Source organism: Cygnus atratus, chromosome 1 (genome assembly GCF_013377495.2).
Source record: "Cygnus atratus isolate AKBS03 ecotype Queensland, Australia chromosome 1, CAtr_DNAZoo_HiC_assembly, whole genome shotgun sequence".
Taxonomy (NCBI): domain Eukaryota; kingdom Metazoa; phylum Chordata; class Aves; order Anseriformes; family Anatidae; genus Cygnus; species Cygnus atratus.
The window spans coordinates 104,180,102-104,199,714 of record NC_066362.1 but is presented as its reverse complement, the minus strand read 5'-3'; the positions used below and the strand labels follow the sequence as shown (position 1 = coordinate 104,199,714).

The following is a 19,613-nucleotide window of genomic DNA, read 5'->3' as shown; positions in this document are numbered from 1 at the left end:
GTTTAAGCACTACTAATAGCTGCAGCCACTACAAATCAATTATTTAAGTCCAGGGAAATATAATCAATTTACTTGGCCCTGGTAGTAATAAAGTAATGTTTTCTAGATTAGGTTTTAATGTTAACTTTCTCATTTTGCCACTGCTGCCAATATGACTATGTCACTTCATTTTCACATGCTAAGAAGCTACACTGATTAAAACCCAGACACCTTCACAGAGCTCAAAGTTTAACACTCTAGAACAGTACGTGACTATCCTTCCATCCACTATAGAACCTTTTTTAACCATTAAAGGTTAAAAAAAAGAAAAAAAAAAAAAAAAAGAACAGACATATGACCTCTCTGGAGATCAAATACCAACAACAGGTCAGAATCAGTGATGTAATACCAAAAGATGATTCTCTCAATAATCTAGAGGAGATACAAGCCCCAAAATTAATGATCCCATTATGCCAGCCATCAAAACATGCAGAGCAATAAACAGTGGGTCACAAGACAAAAAAAAAAAAAGACAAAAACAACAACAAAAAACAATGAAAAATAAAGAGCATGACAGTAACATTTTGAGAGAAGCCCACAGAAGCATTCAACTCACCTCTTGACCAGACTTTGCAGAGTTTTCTGAATGGAGAGATTCAATTTCCCCTTCTATCATTGCAGCTTCTAGGCACTCATGCAGATCTTTAAAGCCATTAACCTGGAGTGGATACTGGCCAAACATTTCTGTGTTTTCAAATTTTTTACCTTCATATAAGAAATCAAACATTAAAGGTTAAATGATCATTCCTAAAACCATAAAACAAAATAAAACAAAAACACAACAACCACCAAACAAACAATCCTAGGTCACCTGGCCTAGTGTACTGAACAATACTCATATTTCCTTATTGAGCAACTCATTTATATGTCTGAAAATAAGATAGTTCAGAAGTCGCTTTAACATAACATTGAAAATGACTGTTTTTCTTCTTAAATAATTTTTATTGTTTCTGCACTTATCTGTTATAAAAAAAAAAAATCTCACAATGTTTTATACGTGTAAAACTGTGATGTGAAGTCAAAGTCCTCCACTTGCAAATAGCAGCTGAGTAGTACAACCCTGTACCGTATCATCAGTCAGTGGAACTGCTGGTATGAAGCAGCCCTTTATACAAGTACATTTTGCAAAAAAAAGCCAAAAGAGCACATTCACGATTTCTGTCCTGAAAACAAGATCATAATTTGGTAACAGTCTATAAAGTTGTAAGCTTAAACATGAGAAGAAATATGGGTGGCAAGTGATTTCAATTTAAAATTGTTACTGACTTTAGGATGAAATAAATTTAGTCTTCTTGCATCAGCCAGTTTCTTTTTCTTGGTTTGTTTTTTATATCTCCTCTGTTGAGATGAGAATGTGAGGGATTAAAGTACTCAAATGCAGAGCAGAAGAATAGGAATACTAGCTAGTAGCAAGGAATCTGGAGAACAGTTTTTAAGTCTAACAGCAAAGCAGCATTAGCTACAGTATTCCAGGCCAAGAAACAACCTGGAAACCACTTTAAAGATTATAGCTGCTTCATTCAAACACATCTCAAGAATCATTTGCTCTTGGGATGCGGACTGAATAAGCAACACTAAAAATGCTTTCACAGCTGATCGCCTCCTGGAAATATAAAATAATGCAATTCTGCAAATTATATGCAGATAACAAAGGGAAGCTCATTCTACACTCTCTGACTCCTCAGCACACTCTCTGACACTGCCCTTGATCAGGCTTCCAATGGTTCCTTGTTTTGAAGGAACAATACTTTTTAAGAAGGTGAGTTATCCGTACCAGAAACTGTACAGAAGAAAATGCAATAATTGAAATTTAAAATTTTATAAAGTGAAGCAGAGCGTCAGAGACTAGCTGTAGGAAATGCAGTCATTTGACTTCTGTACACCTTTAGCAAGTGGCACCTTTAGCAGGGCAAAAATGCCCTGATAATCAGTTCTTGCAACCATTTTTGCTCAGCGTCTCCCCTTAACTTCTGTGCTTCAGGACATACACTCAACTCCTGAAAGGTATCAAAACAGTCTTCCTGGATTGCTGAAGTTCACTACATTCACGTTCAGTCTCATATTCTCAGGACAAACCTTTTGACACACACTGCAGGTGTATTCTCCAAGTGTACTTCTGCAGACAGCTAAAACCATGTAACTGCATCATTCACCTGGGTACTTAGATAAGCACTCAACAGGCACCAGCACAGAAGTCCAAGCAAATTCAGGTGCATACCTTCAAGTACACCAACTGCTAGAAATCGTCCATAAAACAACTCCACCATTGGGTTCTTTGGTTTCTCTCCATCCCTGAAAACAGAGTGTGTTAGCACAAGATCCCACAAAGCCACAAATCTTTTTACAAAAATAAGAGTAGAATATTTTGAATTCATTATGGAAATGCCACCTATTTTACTTAGTTACAGTTCATTATGTTTTGTTCTTTCCAGTAAAGGCAATAACAATTCACGTATTTGCAATGGTAAGTACAATCTGAAATTAAGTTTCAGAAGTGCTTCATTTCAAGAAAATTTATGTAAATCAAATTCATTTTGTGAGTGGTTAAATTGCACATAGCCCTTGTAAAAAAAAACTATTTCTTCCAACACTCTAGAAACAATTGTATATTCAAAAGACAGTTTACAGATGTTCACTTACACAAACTATGAACATTATCTTCTAAAAAGGGAAACAGGAGCAAGGTTTTGAAGAATTTAAAGTATAGTATTGAAAAGTAAAACTGCACTCAAGTGAGAAAAAAGCTAACATTACTGACAATATATATCTCTACTGTTCAGATATTTTGGAATTCATTCATCAAGATTTCTAACACAAAAGAAGAAGGTGAAAAAGAAAATTAATGGTAAATTGAAAGTATCAGCATATATGGAAAATTACATTTTAACTGAAACAAGCTATAGAGTTGTATCTTTTTCAGCCACACAGTTAGAAGTGGACCTTTGTTTGGTTGGTTTGCCTTTTCCTTATTGAAATGTTCAATTTAGAGAGTAGTAGAACAATCTTACCTCTCTTCTTCAGCTTTAATTTGGAAGGCATCTTCTAACCAATCTAATAATTTGTGTGTAAATTCACTAACATCTTGCTGTTGGAAAATATTAAATGGTCAGTAAACATTCATATATATTACAGAATACAATGAAGTACCACTTTACACAATCAGCATAGAAGCACATCCTCTTACAAGAACTCCAGAGTCACACTATGCCTAAGACTATGCCATGGTTGTTTTTTTTTTATGGGTAGCTTTCAGAGCACATTAATCCTCTAGTATTCCTCAGTCTTTAGAGAGTCCTGTGATTCTTATTACTTGGGCTCAGCTTTCATACCATGGCAGTTCAAAGGCATCTCATGAATCCCATTGTTCAAACCCTTTGGTATCTAACAAGTGGTGACTAATATTACTTTCACCAAGCACTAAATTCAGCATGTTGCTGCAACTAAATACCTTAACCATATAACCTCATGAGCAAAAAATAAATCTTATGAAGACATGAAGTGTTTCTCAGAAAAGCAAAATACACCTGCAGTGATTTAGGCAAGATCCTTGAATATGAATATTATGGCCCACCAAACCAATATCTAGACAGATAGTATACTTGGCTTATACGGCCTTGGATGTAATACTTGGAGATCAGAAAAATTAAACTCTTTCAAAAACCACAAACTTAGAATTTAAACTAAGCCCTAAAAGCAAAAAAGTGGGACTACTAAGAAGGTTTCAAAAACGGTGTTAGGTACTTTACTTTGAGGTTTCTAATATAATAAAAAGAAAGTGTACTGCGTCTGGTAGTCATGATGCCAGAGATTATTTATTAAATTCGTTTTTTATTTTTATTTAAATAAAGGTTACTGGAGATCACAGTATTAGAAAAAAAAGTTCAAAAAGACTGATAATTAGAATTCTCTTTTCAGCACCTGTGGACATTTTGGATTTTTGATTGTCCATTTTAAGTATTCCCTATTGCTAGATGACCATATGAGAGCATGCATAATTTTGAATAAAATTACACAGAAATTACCTGTTGGGAATCATTTGATTTAAAAGCATCTTTAAGAATCTCAACCGCTCTAGATGGGTCGACATATTTTCTCTTTGAACCAACTAGAAGTGCAAACAGGTACCTCAATTCACGCATGAAAGGCAGATTCCTATGTTCCTGTATTTGAAGAAGAATTAAAAATATTTAACAAAGCAGTAACAAAAACATAGTTTAAAAAAGTGTTACTGAATGAGCTAAGCATATATTCTGCCAATTGTCATACTAATACTTAAGCTTACTTGCATTACTACCAAGGTTGTGTTGCCTGGCTTTTACTTTTTAGTTTTATCACAGAACCACAGACTGGTTGAGGTTGGAAATGACGTCTGGTGGCCATCCTGTCCAGCCCCCTGCTTAAGCAGGGACACCCAGGGCCAGCTGCCCAGGACCATGCCAGGGAGCTTCAAAGGAGCTCCACAACCTCTCTGGGCAGCCTGTGCCAGTGCCTGGTCAGCTGCACAGTGAAGTGCTTCCTGATGTTCAGAGGGAACCTCCCACTGCCTCTTGTCCTGATTACAGATAACGTCCTATTTACACAATAATGTTCTCTGGAAAGAAAACTACACTTCAAAAACTGAAACCTCCATGAAACCACAACTAGACATGGCTGTTTAGCTCAAAATAAGGCTGAATGGACATGTGGACAAGCTGAGCTGTGCTTAAGACAGAACAGTCAATCCCAAGACTTACTACTAAATATTACACACCTAGCGCCACAAGCCAACTTCTCCATGCTCATTTCTATTAGGCATGTGACCCCAATTTTGTATGTCTTACCATGAATCTTATTTGGGAGCCACTAAACAAATTTCAGCTGATATACATAGCTTACAACCATACTGGAGAACGAAAGGGGAAAAGAAAAGAGAAACCTTTTCCCTACAGGATAATCGATGGAATTTAGTTTTATAAGAAAAATATTTTTCCATATAATCATTGCATCTCATTATCAGGTATGACATATCCCTAGACTTATCATGCAACTCCGACATAGCAAAAGTGAAGTTCATTGGATAAACAATGGAGTAAAGCTATTTACAATTATGTGTGCATCTGATACACTGAGCAGAAGAAAAAAAATGAAGTTGGGTGAATTATTAAAAATACAACACAAGAATAATGAGATGAGATAAGAAATAGCATGCAAGCTTCATTTAATATAAGAAAATTGAAAGCATGCAGGTTCCTCAAAGGACACCACATACAGTCCTATCAGTTAGTACATGCAGATTTTACAAAGCCTCAAGTAAAACGCTGCAACCATATGCATTGATTTTGTTGACTTAGCATCGCTCTCTAAATCTAGCAGAATTACTTGTGAGCCTATGCACTGCCTAGTATGTTTCAAGTTTTTTTTTGTTAACTGAAGACTCTGAATTTATAAGGTGTAAATAGATTGTTATTTCTCTTAACAGAAATAAGAGAAATAGCCTGCTCTCCTGACAACTTAAAAAAAAAAAAAAAAAAGTATTATCTATGGAGAATATGTAGTTCTTTTTTCTGGTTTCCAGAAGAGAAACAAAAGAAATACCTTCTGCCTGTATAATGAAAAACAAGTAAATTGAAACACAATCAATCACACCGTAGATTAATCCACAGGTTTACTGCTGTGGAGATTGGATATCATTCTTAGTCCTGAGCAGATAGTTGACACGCACTTGTGAAATTAAAACCCACGTAATATCCACTTGTATGTAGAACAAAGTATTCTCAAACACAGCACAGATGTCAGATACTGGCCAAACTGGAATTACTTGGTGACAAACATGCTCATCAAAGAGCAGACCTGTTTAGTTATTCACATGTGAATCCAGTGCACATAAAGCTTCTAGTACATACAGTCTTTTATTTCAGCTTTAAAAACCATGCATAGTGTGGAATTGGAATGAGTTCTGCTTATTACCTAAAAACTACTTCTAGTCATGTAAATCCCCAAAATGTTTTACTTGCTCTTCTTGTCCACCTTGCAAAAAAGTGACCAATTATAACCAATGTTCACAGAAAAGGCTGAAGACTTCGTCAAATGCCACCCTAATTCAGCAATAAATCTTCATAATTAAAGAATGAAATCAGTTTTCCCTTTACATCTTTAAATCAATTTCTAACAAGAAAACAGAGAAACAAATTCTAAAGTGATTTGTTCTATTTTCATAAAGTGATCTACTAAAGATGAACAGAAGTTTTAGATACATTTTATCAAGACGCTTCAGAACTAGCAATTATCTGTTCACATGCATAATATACATGATTGACCACAGAATTATCTAGATATCATCTTTCTTTTATTAAATTTGAATTACAGAAGCAATTAGCACTCTTGCATTACCCACCCAGTCTTACGCTACTTATTTTGCTGAGTTTCAGAAATAATTGTAGTTTTGGGTTATCAACTGGCTCCTGATTTCAAAATGATTACTCAGAACAAATGCTTCTCTAAAGCCAAAAAAAAGGATCTCTAAAATGAGTAAAATCTTTTTTTTTTTTTAAGCTCTCTTTAACGCATTTGCCATCATCCTTGATGAGAACATGTAGACATTAGCTCAACAAACAGCGACTCTGACTAAACAAAGCCTAAAATCTTCAAGTGGATGTGAGCCAGTCCCCAAGACATAGACAGTTCTACAAAGGACTCACATTTCAGAACAAAAAGAACTGCTGAAGTAACTACAGCACAGCACAAAGCTCTCAATATTCAAGTACACTCTACATGCAATAAGAAAAAAGTTAAAATCAATTTTAAAACAAAAGCTGTACGGAAAGTTTATCATCGTAAATGTTCTCTATTTTATCACCCATCTTGCCCGCATAAGCAACTTCTTAATGCTCTGATGTTGGGACGATCTATGATTAAGAAATGCTTCTAAGGCAATCTAGATGTTTAATGCATAGCAAGCATTCATTATTCTCAATCAGTATGCCAGGACAATGGCATAACAATAATGTTGAAACACAGGGAAGGATGTGCTAACCTGTAATACAGTAACCCCTTCCTTGTGACAATAAAAAGTTTCTTGAAGATCCAGTCCACACCAAATATTCAGGTGGCCTTACTGCATACAGCAGGAGCTGCATGGCAGCAGGAGCTAAGAGAGCTGGGAGGGCACATGGGCTGCAGTGACTACAGCCAACCATATTTTGTTCCGCAGGAAGAAGCTGAGTAACACACCAACAGAGGAAAAGGAATTTCAAATGAGAAGAAAAACTGATTTGAGATTTTAAATGTATGCCAAAGTTTGAAAAACAAGAAAAGCAAAGTCCAGTTAACTGAGGCAAACGTGTGCTTTTTTTTTTTTGTGCTAGTGGTAGTGGGTTTTTTTTGTTTGCTTAAGTAAAAAATTTATACAAATGACTCTGAATGAAAAATTTTACATGTCAAATTATTACCAGTATTTAAATTCAATATATTGATAGGAAAGGATGGAAACAACCTACTATGAAGTAGGGTTGCCTGAAGTGCAACCAGATGCTTTAATTCTATACCAAGACACTGTCACAATCTTAGCATTAAACCCTACTTTCCATCAACCAGAAACAAAACAAGACGACAAGATGTAAACCAAGGTCTTGAAAATATGAGATTTATATTAAAATTTGTTCTTTATTAACAAGTTATGTCAGTCACATCCAGCATTTAATATTAGGTGAAAAAAAAGCAAAACAAAACAAGCAAACAAACGGACACACAAACCACTACCACCACCAGAAAAAAAAAAAAAAAGAAAAAGAAAAAAAAGAAAAAATAAACACAAAAACCCACCAAGTCAAGATACTTTTTTTAAAACAAGTAAGAAGACAGAAGTACATTTTCCAGGGCATTTTTTTCCAGGGCTTTTTTTTTTTTTCCTTTTCAACTGGAGGTTTATATTACAACTTTAAATCAATTTGACTCTACTTGTCTTCACCATATAATGAAATATAAGCACCATATTTGGGGACATGCATGTTTATTTCTACTGTTAGTTTATGTTTCAACTAATGAAGAGTTCTCTTGTCTGAAAGTCTCCCCACAACATATTTCAACATTAATGCAATCCTTTTTGAGCTACAGATAAGAGATATGAGTACATAAATTATTTACAATTCCATTCTGGTATTTAGACGTAGGAGAGGATACAAACTACTGCCAGAGATTCTTACTAGCAGGCTTGCAGCAAGCAAGGTTCCTACACAACTCCCTATCATTTGCTCGGTGTCTCACAATTTTACACAGCCTTAATATCATTTGTCACGGTCAAAATTTCTAAGAAATAGCACTTTGGAATTGCTAAAGTAGCATATGGCTTCTAACATCAATGCTCTGGTAAGACATTTTTCAAAGACAACAGCTTGGCATTATCTATTTCATATCACCTCTTCGATGCCAACTGCCCTTTTAAGCCCTCAAAAATGACGGTAAAGAAATCTGAGTACTGGAGTATATTATTAAAACAACCAGTAATGAAACTCAGGGCAGAAAGTCAATCTAAAAAAATAATTTAAAATATATTTCAAGAAAACTCTTTGGTAGAGCATAGCATGACTTTATTCTATCCTTACTAAAATACACCATCTTGCCACACTCCTGTGATGTGTTCCCAGCGCTACCAATGCTGTATGTGCACACCATCTCACGATCTATTGCAAACAATTTTTCCTAACGAAAACAAGTGGGGGGAATGAGGGTGCAGGTGGAAGGAGGGATTATACAATTCTGACTGAACATGCAACTTCCCTTTTACGGTGCATACCTAGAGGTTTAGAAAATGGACACTAATTTCTCCATTTGCTTTTTGCTTGTTTGTTTTTTCAATTGCAGCTTCATTTTTGCTAGTGAACATTCCAGTCAAGCCTGAAGTGCCAAACAAATAAAAATAGGCTGACAACACGCTCCATTTGTAAAATCTGAAAGGAAGGGGCAAAAGACGATGGTCTAATTTCTGGATATGCAAGAATTCATTGCTCTATTTTGCTAAAAATCAGGACATGAAGTGTTTTCACACTTCATACAGCTACTTCCTCTTTCCATTTCTTTAACTATTTCATAGCACAGAATTCAGTGTACTCCCATGTACTTTTCCTCAGAGAGCATCTACTGAAGGAAGAAAAATTGGCCTGTTTTGTCCATCAGTCCATGCCCATTCTTCCACATTAGCCTGACGTGTGAGGGGTGCAGAATAAAACATGCTTCTTCATACAAACTACCTCCACATTAAAAATGCTCACCTACTAGCATCAATGCTGCCACAGCTGTTGCACAAGGTTCAGAGTAGCCCTTCCACTGAATCTGGTCTATGCTGCTGTTTGCTGAGCAAAGTCTACAGGGCAGGATGTTAAGAGAGGTACTCTACTACAAAGCCAAAGTGTTTTATGTAAAGATCCATAATAAGAAGCTCAGAGCGATGTTAATTGGCACCTATAACATCTGTGCTAATTTGAACTAGAGAGCAGTGCAAAAATCAATTGCAATAGAGAAATGCCGTTATTAACCACTAGGGGAAGTCGGCTTCTAATTTTACCTTTTGGTTTCGGGGCAAGTCTTGAGCATTTGCAGGAGGATTGAAATTCAAAACTAGTCTTCGAAATTCCAGTAGGTTAAATAATGACTGAAAAGAAACAAATAAAGTGTTTAAGCACATGTGCAAACCCTAAGAAATTATTCCAAAGTGTGCCAATAAATTAAATGTTAAACATATAGCTTTTAAAATGAAACTTTAGCATTATATATTTTTTTACTTAACTTTGCTAAATATATTTTCAACATTACGCAGTTATTTTACTGAAAAAGCATAATTAAAAAATCTTTATACTTAAATGAAACAATAGGTTTATATGATAGGTAGAATAAATTACTTTTTACAACACATTTTATTAACTTTATAGCTGTTAGTTTTCAAATCAAAATAAGACCTTCTTTGACTATGTAAAATTTGTCTTGTAGCCCCTCTATCATCTACCTCCTCAATGCAGAGAGGCTGTATCTTTGTACATACAACTTAAATCTACTTGCAATTATCTGTACTTATTCCATTCTGTCCATTCCTTCAGGATTTGAATACTGCACATTAGAGTAAGGAAACTGGGTTACACAACTTAGCGAATAAGGAACTGCTGTTATTCTTATTTTATGTACAACAGGACAGGAAAACAGGTGTCTACAGGCACACCTATGAAGAACACCACAGTGTAACACAGAGCCTGGAGCCAAGAGAGTACAAGAAAAAGACAACAACTGATTGCAAAAATAGAAGTCCAAAGCAGTAGCTGAGAACTAAAGTCCAGAGCACTGATGTAACCGCATTGTTGCTTTTCTGTATAGGCATGAACTGCTTGGGTTAAAGTTGAAGATGTAGTGCTTCTTAAAGGTAATTTAGGCTTAATTCTACCACTTCATTACCACAGATCAGCATCTGGATGAAGAAAGGGTTTAATATATTTTGAACACGCTCAGAGAAGCACAGGAGAGGTTTACCCTCTAATTCATCCCATTTGGTTTTACAGCCTGTAACTTTTTTTTTTTCCTGATCACATATTAGCTATTTATCTTTGAAAGGCAGAGCTTGCCTACCCTGGCAGTAGACTTTGATCCCGCAATTTGTTGTACACAGGTAAAGACTTAAGTCACAGACCACAATGGATTTAACAGGATTTCAACTCCATAATGCCAAGAAAGTGAAACTCATATTATGAAGAGGCAGTAGGTTTATTCTAAGAATTTTAAACACATTGGATGGAAAAAAAGATGAGTTTGTGAGAATTTGCTCTCCTCACGAAAGACCCTTTTCTGAGTTTGACCTCTTCCCATACACCAGACTGTACACCATCTCCAGCAAAATCAGGCGGCTATCAAAGTTGTCTTTCCTAACATTTTTAGATTTAAGAAGACAAAAACACCAACAAGAAAAGTCCTTTCTCACGTTGTTAAATCAATACAATCAAGTAGGCAAGCTTTTTTTCTCCCTCCCTGTTTTGACGGTCAGAATACAGGTTCCCCTTTTATCCTTCCTTGCAGAGAAGAAAGATTAAAACATTGAGTCCTTTTGTTTACTTACTCAAACCATAGAAAACGTTAATATTTAATTCAAGTGTCATTCTAGAAGTTCGTACTAATTGAAGTTATGTCTCATGATGTAACAACATTCCACTGATGGGCTCTTCATCAAGCGAAACATAGCAATGTCTTACATACAAAATAAACCAGCTGTTGAAATATAATGTCCAAGGACTGACTTCTCTCCATGACTAATCCAAGTGCTATCAAAGTGCCAAGCAGCTGAGCTGGCCAATTTCATAACACACACATCCAAATTTAGTACAGAAAATTGTACTAAACTCTATGATTTTGCCTGGCATTTAATTTGAGTAAGTATTAGCTCTTTACTTCCCACCTTATTCCTAATTTTCTTCTTTTAAAATTATTTTCTCTTATTTTTTGTTAAATCTGTTTGAATCCTTTTTAAGTACCTGTACAGGTATTCCAACTCATTGTTAAAATGTTAAATAACACCCCACTTTAACAACTGCAGTCAGAACATTTGCTTGACCAAGCAAAGGCCGACCATCTCAAAGATCCCCAGCTTATCAGAAGCCTCTCTGATTCTCAGTGAACTTTTAAAGATGACAGACAGCAGCCTTGCTAGGACTTGGCCCTCTTCTCTCAACTCCACTGGGTGGAGCTCAGTGGGTACCATGGAATATTTAATATGGGTCCAGTTGCCTCCAGTAACCACTGACTCAATCCTCACCCACAGCTCAGAGCCAGACCCAGGTCCTTCGACTTTTTATTACCAGTACAGGAAGAAAAACTCTTCTTATTACCATAGGCATCCTTTGCAAGCGTTAACCCCAGGTGAGTTTTCACTTTCCTAACACCATCTTTTCATGCCTGTGCAATGTTTCCAAACTCCTCCTCAGTAGTCCACCTCTGCTTCCACTTCCTGCAAACGCTTGTCCTCTCAGCTCATTAAGCTGACAGAAAATGATTAATTTTTACTGTTTTATTTTCCTACTAGCTTAACACCTGCTTACCAAGTGGACAGATTAGCACCACTGCTAGGAGAGGGAATCACAGTAGTAGCAAGTGATATCAGTTCAAATTACCATGAAAATGAACAGATTTTCAGAATATCTTTCTGCTACTACTTCAGTTAGGGACAGAACGAGAGAGTAACAGAAAATGAGAATAAACAAGCAAACAAAAAAAAAATCCAGTGTCAGTTTAGGGAGTTCAAACTAACAATGCTGAATGAGAATAGACTTTTTGAGGCTTTCCCCTAGAACAGGTGGTAACGTAGATATTTTCTGTCGGGCTAGAGAGAACTATTTAGAGGTGTAGCTTCAAGAATGTAAGATAACAAAAATGTTCAATTTTCTGAGTAATGTCTACCCTAGTTACATAGACAGACACCAAACAGTTTCAGAATATAAGTAGCCTTGGTTTCACTTAAAACATCCTGCGTATCCCTTTTCCCCTCTTAATATCTAGGATTATCAAAACAAGGGCCTTGGCAGAATTTAGGTTGGCTGAATAAAGGAGTAATTCTTAATATTCAAGTACTGTGATGCTGCATTAATACTGCAAGAATGTAAATTAGTCAGCACATTAAATCCATAAAAGCTTAGCATGCAACTCAGATCATTACCAGCTGCCAATGGAGTCCCAAAATTGTAAAGGTACTGCCATCAACCATACTTGGAGAGTAGGAAACAGTACTTTTACATCTAGATGAAAGATAACCTATCAAGCTGTTGCATATAGCTTTGAACAGGCACTCTTTGATGCATTCTTGAAGATCTGTAAGCACAGGGCACTAAAAACAGCTGTTTCAGCAACAGATGTAAAAAGAAATTGACTAGCAATTTTGTATGTTTCCACTGTCCAGGTCAAAGAAGCAAATATTTTTTGAGCCACAGCTGGTGAATTTTTAATATTGATTAGCTTTCTAAAGTTTACATGAAAAACACAATCTTGTAATACAACAAACACAGACATCTTTCTATTCAGTTTGCAAAGACTAAACTCAGAAGGAAGGAAGGGCTTTCAGATTATTCTGTGAAGCTTGTATTAAAGCAATTCAGGCTACTGATTCTAAAACAGGCTGTAAGATGCCAAAAACATTTCTCATTTCACAGAAAATCATGATGATGTTTAAGCAGAATGAATATATTTGACCAATGTTGTAATGGCTGTAGAAAAATGAAACTCTTCCTAAAGTGATAAGCAAGAAGAAATCTTGGTTATTAAAGCTTAGCCAACAAAATAGGACATACCTACAGGCAGACAGCTGGAACACTGGCTTTTGTGAAACGTGGTCAGCATTGAGGTTTCTCTTAACACAGCCACAAGAAAAGCTGTGCAATTTCCATTCTTGTGGCATGCTACTTTGTAGGCTCCCTTTCAGCAAAGTGAACTGAATTAAAAACGAATAAGAATGCCACCACTAGTGTATGTCTGCATAACAATAGCAATGTGTCTGCAGCAAATACTAGCAAGAAAATTTGTCTCAATTAGTGCCAAAGCATAAGATTTAACAGGAGAAAATTATAAACTTGAATTTTGGCAAAGAAAATTTAGCAAGGACTTAATTTGGTTAGAAACCAAAATTGAAAGGTATCTTGTTAGTACAGCTTAAAAACCAATTATTAGGCAGGGGGGAAGAGAAGCATGCGTTCCTACAGAGCTCTTAAATGAATCCCTTCAGGTATTGGCATTTAGCCAAAACATGATCTTGTGCAAGTCAAAAGCTTATATATGCATTAACACCCTGAAACAGCCATTTGCCAAGATGACATTTAGCCACCGTGGGCCCTTTGTGCTTTCCAATTTTACATTTATTCAGAGTCTAAAGCCACAAAGCAGCAACCGTATCTACCTTCACCCTGTATAGCAAGCATAGAACAATCTTAAAGAATTCATACATTATTATTGTTCTGAAAATAAAGAGCAAAAAATAGAACTCTGCCTATGTCATTAAATATATTATTCAGAAAAGTTTGCCTCTGCCAACATGACAAATTAGATTTATGTTCTTACTTCACTTTATAAACAACTCTGGTGTTTTACTGTACACAGAGCTACTGTTAGTGGGGCAGACTGGCCATTTTTAGGGTTAATTTTTCATTCATGCCAATAATATAAATCAAAGAAAAAACAGAACGCTATATGCTAACCTGCACATATGAGCATATACTCTTGTCAGTAGCATTACTAACTTCAAGTATTTTAACTAGTAAGGATAAAGTGCTAAGGGTTCCAAAAAAAAGTAATCCTACTACACTCATGATTATTGGTGTCTTAACACTCTCACAAACTGCGGATTGAATATTAGTGTCTAGCAGAACTCAATATTGCAAGAACACGTGCAATTTCACCAGCAAATAACTTCACTTCTCTCCAAATTTCAAGTCTTTTGGACTCTATACCACTAATTCGGGAGAATTGCTTCTCTCTCGTCTCTAAGGCATTCCCCACCTTTTCTATTCAATGATGTACTTTTACCTTTTGGTTCATATTCTTGAACCTACTCTTTTGACTACAGAAGTCCATGAAGTAGCTTGTTTGTTACCACTGCACCAACCATTCTACTTATGCACTATGCTGCTTTCCATCCAGCACCTCCCTGTAACTTACTCTGGGGCTGCTGGCTGCTCCACTTGTGTGTGTCTCATTCACGGTAAGAGGTAAATCCTGTTTATCAGAACAGAGACTAATGACAGGCATTAAATGTGCTCATCAGACCTATATTTAAGCCAATGCATACATCGCATAGCAGTAAAACACAGACAAGAATCCTTCCTATAATGCTTAAGCTAAAATGAAATTGAGTGCTATACTTGGCTTTTGCATATTAAATTAAACGCATTTTATTACAGTGTAGAAAATAATTACTGTTAAAAAAATATAGAAAATTTTCAATGTTTTCCTCATGAGTACATAATAGCCCTGTGTATTGCCTTCTACCTTTTAGAGAAAAAGACCTTGATAAAACGAGGAAGCTATCCAGAGCATAATTCTGATATTGCTTTTTTCCATTCACTGAGAACTTGGCACAATCAAAAACTTTCCTAAAAATCCTCACATTCCTTAGAAACCTGCACATAGTGACAAAGAACAAAAAAGAAGGAAGGAGCTTAAAAGCTAGGACTTTAGCAAGTTTCTGTTCCTATACTTGTGAAATTATAGGTATGAGAGTTTTTTCTGTCTCCTTCTCGGAAGCAAAACTCCTACAGACAGATATGACACTATCTCATGGTTGAATTTGTGCAGAACAACTCCACATGCACAGTGGAGTCCAGGAAACGTAGTATTTTCAAAGTCACAGAGAGATTCAATCACAGATCTTAAAAGCATTGGAAAGCATCTCAAAAAGCATGTTCTTATTCTTAAACAATCAACAATTCAGCATTCCAAACTGCTGAAAACCCAAGTATAAAATGCAGTTTTAAGCTGTTGTGGTTTGTTTTTTCTAGAAGGCTTAGGTGTAACATGGAAAAAGATGGAGAACAGCTTTCATACTGTTTGATCTAGAAAGTCAAACTAACTTAAGAACTCCAGCAGACTTGGGTTAAGCCGACATTTTAAGTAAACAGCAGCTCACCATGGTATCACCAGCCTGTATTTAGAGAACGTTTACTCATTTATAGCAACAAACTCAGAACATTACTGTAATTCAGAAGACTGATAAGCATGATCTGAGATGCTTCCAGAAGAACTCATCTTATATTCGTGTCTTGGCACATATTAAAAAATGCCATTCAACCACTCCTCTGTTACTTGCTTAAAGCAAGAAAAAATTATGTTAAGACAGAAAATAACAGCCAAGATTTCCTTATATGGTTACAGTTCTCAAGTTCTTGCCTAAATGCACAAGTAAACAATACACCTAAGCAATTTCATGGCTTTATGCCCTTCTGAACCTGGAAATTACACATAAGATCACAACTCAATGCATTTATTCTGTATCCTTTATTTTAATTAAATGAACAATCATGTTATTAATCAAAGTTAAAGCCATCATCCATTAAAGCTTTCAAACCCTTCAGAAAAGAGATTTCACATTATATACCACTAAATATAAAATAAGTTTGAAAAATCACAAGGAACCAGAGGAACTTGGAGACAACAGAGAAGAACAAAAAGAAGGAAAAGGCATATCCCAACAGAAAAGATCACAGCATGTCTGAACTTGGAAGTGACAGCTAGATCTTTACTCAGCAGGGTAACAGAGGAAGTAATGGAAGGAATGAAAGAGAACCTAGATTTCCAACATCCTTATTCCCCTGCCTATGAAACCCTACAGAACAGTTTATATCACATTTCCCACCCACCCCCAGCTCAGACTGTTCCACAGAAAAAATAGGAGAAAGAAAATATTCTGTCAATGACTCTTAACTTAATAACTCAAACAGAGATTGACACCAGAAGTTCTTCAACACCAAGCCTTCCATTTACATGCCCAGGGAAGCAAGATAATCATGTACAATGTACATATATGCAACTCTTTTACATAATAAAAGGCATTTTGCTATTAACATACTGGCCACATCATCCATCACAATCCCTTTCATTCAACTTGACAAACAGGAAAAACGAAACAATTCAGAAATTAGCTTTTTGCAGAAAACTGCTTCAAAGATGGAAGAACAATAGCTGAGCCAACAACTGGGAAGAAAACATTTGCTTGATTCTCACCAATCAAGCTGGCTTCCTAGAACTAAAAGCTTCAGATCGAGTGAGATCCTAGCCCCAAATATATTGAAATAAGGAAAGAAAGAAGGTTTCTTCTAAGCACAAAATGAGTAGAATACCAGAAATGGTACTAGGGACCCTGAAATTAAAAGCTCAAGAGCAGCCACGGAGAATTATAAGACTAGCTTGTTAATTCTTTGTTCTGAAAGCTATGCACTTTCAGGGAGAGACAAAAAAAAAAAAAAAAAAAAAATCTTGGCTCTCAGTGACTGACCAGGCTCCTACAGACTCACATAGAAAAGACTATGGAGACACCAAACCCCATCTGTCCTGTTAGGATAATGCATTTGCTTGAGTGGGGAACTACTATCCAGATAAGCACTCAGGAAGTCGTGAGTCCCAGATAAACACTGCATCTAGTACTTTAGGTATGGGACTTGGAGGCAGAAATAGAACAGCATTTACAGTGCAATTTTCATGTGATCCCATACACACTCTTTCTTCCTTCCATCAGAACTTGTCTTAGTGCGCTGACTGGATGGCATTCACTGAATGGCCAGCTACTCGCACTCCCTCCCATGACACCTTTTTCAAGGGGTAAACATTGCTTATACACGACTAAAATCCTACTTCAACCTCAGAAAGATAAAGTTAATCTTGCACGATGTTTAAAAGTAAAAGACCTTGCAGACAACATGCACAAGTAACAAACCTACAAACAATTCCAAGAGGCTCAGTAGTGCATGCGCCCTGTGAGTTACATGCATTCTGCAAACACTTAATTCATGCTCAGTATGACAAAGAAGAGACAGTTGACAGGCTTAATAAATGTATTATTAATAAACCCTTTGCAGACTCAGGGTTCAGACTATAAACTCGTATAACTAAATGTGAGGTTACCTTTTTACAAAGGAACTACTGAAATCTAAAAGAAAAAAAGAAGTAGTATATTCGTGTTTTGTTTCTTTAAAGACCTCGATATCTTAGGACCTATTTCAAGTTCAGATATATGCAGTTAGAATAATGAGAATTAAAACAAATAAACAATTCTAGAACTCAACTGAAACCTTAAGATTTAGAGACCCCTCTATAAAAGTTAATCTACCTACGCAGAAGGAAAAGCATGTATGGGTGAATGAACTCCTTTCAGAAATTTGGGTTTATTGAAAGCTCAAAAGGAGGGGAAAACCGGTAAGAGACTTGATAAGTTTCTTGGCAGATAAGGAAGAAGTGAACATGCTTTAATACAGTTTTGTTTTGACATATTTTCTTGGGGACTCCTTTCTAAACTCAAGCTATTATCAAGTCAAAAGTCTTCAACAGCAGGACAGGTTTTGAAAGTTACATTAAGGAAAAATATCGTTGTTAATTCTAGTGATACTGAATGTAACTGCTGAAAACAAATCTTTGTTCTGGAGCTATCTGAAGAAAGACTTCCCTCTTCCCCTACAAAAAGGGATAACTTCCATGTGTGTATGCACAAATAGAGATTAAAGGGCAATATTTATATTTCTAGATGTGTTTGAATCATGTTAGTGGTTGCTGTCACTCACTACAAATGTATTTTAAAGAATTTCATGCTCTTAATGTAAATACAACAAAGCCATTGATGATGGCATTTGACTAAGTCAGCTAATTGGTAGCTATAAAAAACAATATACATTGCATAAGGAAACTGTCAAAATGTCAAAAGGATACTTTTTAAACCATCACGCCTTAAATAGAAAGAATTTTTTTTTCCTTTCTCTGCAATTTAGTTTTTAGATTATATTACACAATATATCATTGTGACTGACATTAGTTAACATTTAGATATTGTTGACCTATGTGATGTGTCAAGTTTCAAAAGACTCCTAAAGAAAGCTTGAAAATACTTCTACATAGTCAATGCAACCCAAGGAGTCAATCTGCCCTGTGGATAAATAAATATGGTATTAGCTAATGCTCTAAATTAACGTGCATTAAATTTCCTGGGGTGTTGGTTTGAAACATAAGTCTTTCTGGCTGGCAGACAATAACCTAAATTTTCAACCAACTGAAGTTATAAATCTTTCAGTGGTTTACTTGAATTACATTCTATAGACCTAAATACAGAAGGTTAACTATCTTTTAGGGTCAAAACATTATAATTCCAAATGCCACATATTTTCACATAATATGGGTGATGGCCATAAGAACTAGCTAGTCCTCTTTATAATCCTCTTTCAAAGTATAAAGTTGCATGCTGGGTATAAATAACATGAGATCATAGGTCTAGCATTTTTACATTCCCTAGCCCCTGTCCTTATCTCTATGATTAATGAAGTAAAATTCAAATTCCCTTGAAAACATTTATTAAAGAATTTGCAGTCCTTATGAATTAAAAAAATATATATTTTACAGAAATACAAATACACCTAAAATCAGTAGTCCTGACATTTGGAACTGTTATGGAATGTAAAAATCTGATTTCACAACAGAGAAGGTAAAATGCCAAGTCATATTAGCTCTACAAAGAGCTTTATGGAGATAAAATGTTTGTCTATACTGGCACCAAGAAAATGTTTCTGCTATTGGAAAAAGAGCTATGCATGTGAGGGAACAGGGGAAGGAAGAGAGCAACAAGGAAAACTTCAAAAGATCTCAGAAAAACAGAAAATTCAAACTTATTCAAACATGATAGTTTAGTACATGCTTAGAGGCCCAAGAAGATGAAATACCTCCCTTAGGTGGCAAGGGAGGTGGTACGGAGAACAAATACAGAAATGTTTCCATTCCATTATCTGAAGTATTACCTGCACCTAAGTAAATCCTGCCTTAAAAAAAAAAAAAAAAAAAAAGTACAACAGCAATCCAATTTATATAACCTACTGGGATTTCAGAATGAT

The 19,613-nt window shown here is 35.8% G+C and overlaps 1 protein-coding gene across 3 annotated transcripts in view; it reads right to left on the bottom strand.

Moving 5' to 3' along the window:
• The window catches only part of USP25 (ubiquitin specific peptidase 25), a 92,890-nt gene that overhangs the window by 31,386 nt on the left and 41,891 nt on the right, over window positions 1-19,613 (bottom strand). For all 3 annotated transcript variants that reach the window (XM_035545640.2, XM_035545641.2, XM_035545642.2), the window contains exons 6-10: window positions 9,578-9,664; window positions 4,062-4,199; window positions 3,048-3,124; window positions 2,258-2,331; window positions 596-744 (exon numbers count right to left, since the gene is read on the bottom strand). In XM_035545640.2, the coding sequence (XP_035401533.1) occupies window positions 596-744; window positions 2,258-2,331; window positions 3,048-3,124; window positions 4,062-4,199; window positions 9,578-9,664 (525 nt within the window). The remainder of the gene's footprint in view (window positions 1-595; window positions 745-2,257; window positions 2,332-3,047; window positions 3,125-4,061; window positions 4,200-9,577; window positions 9,665-19,613) is intronic.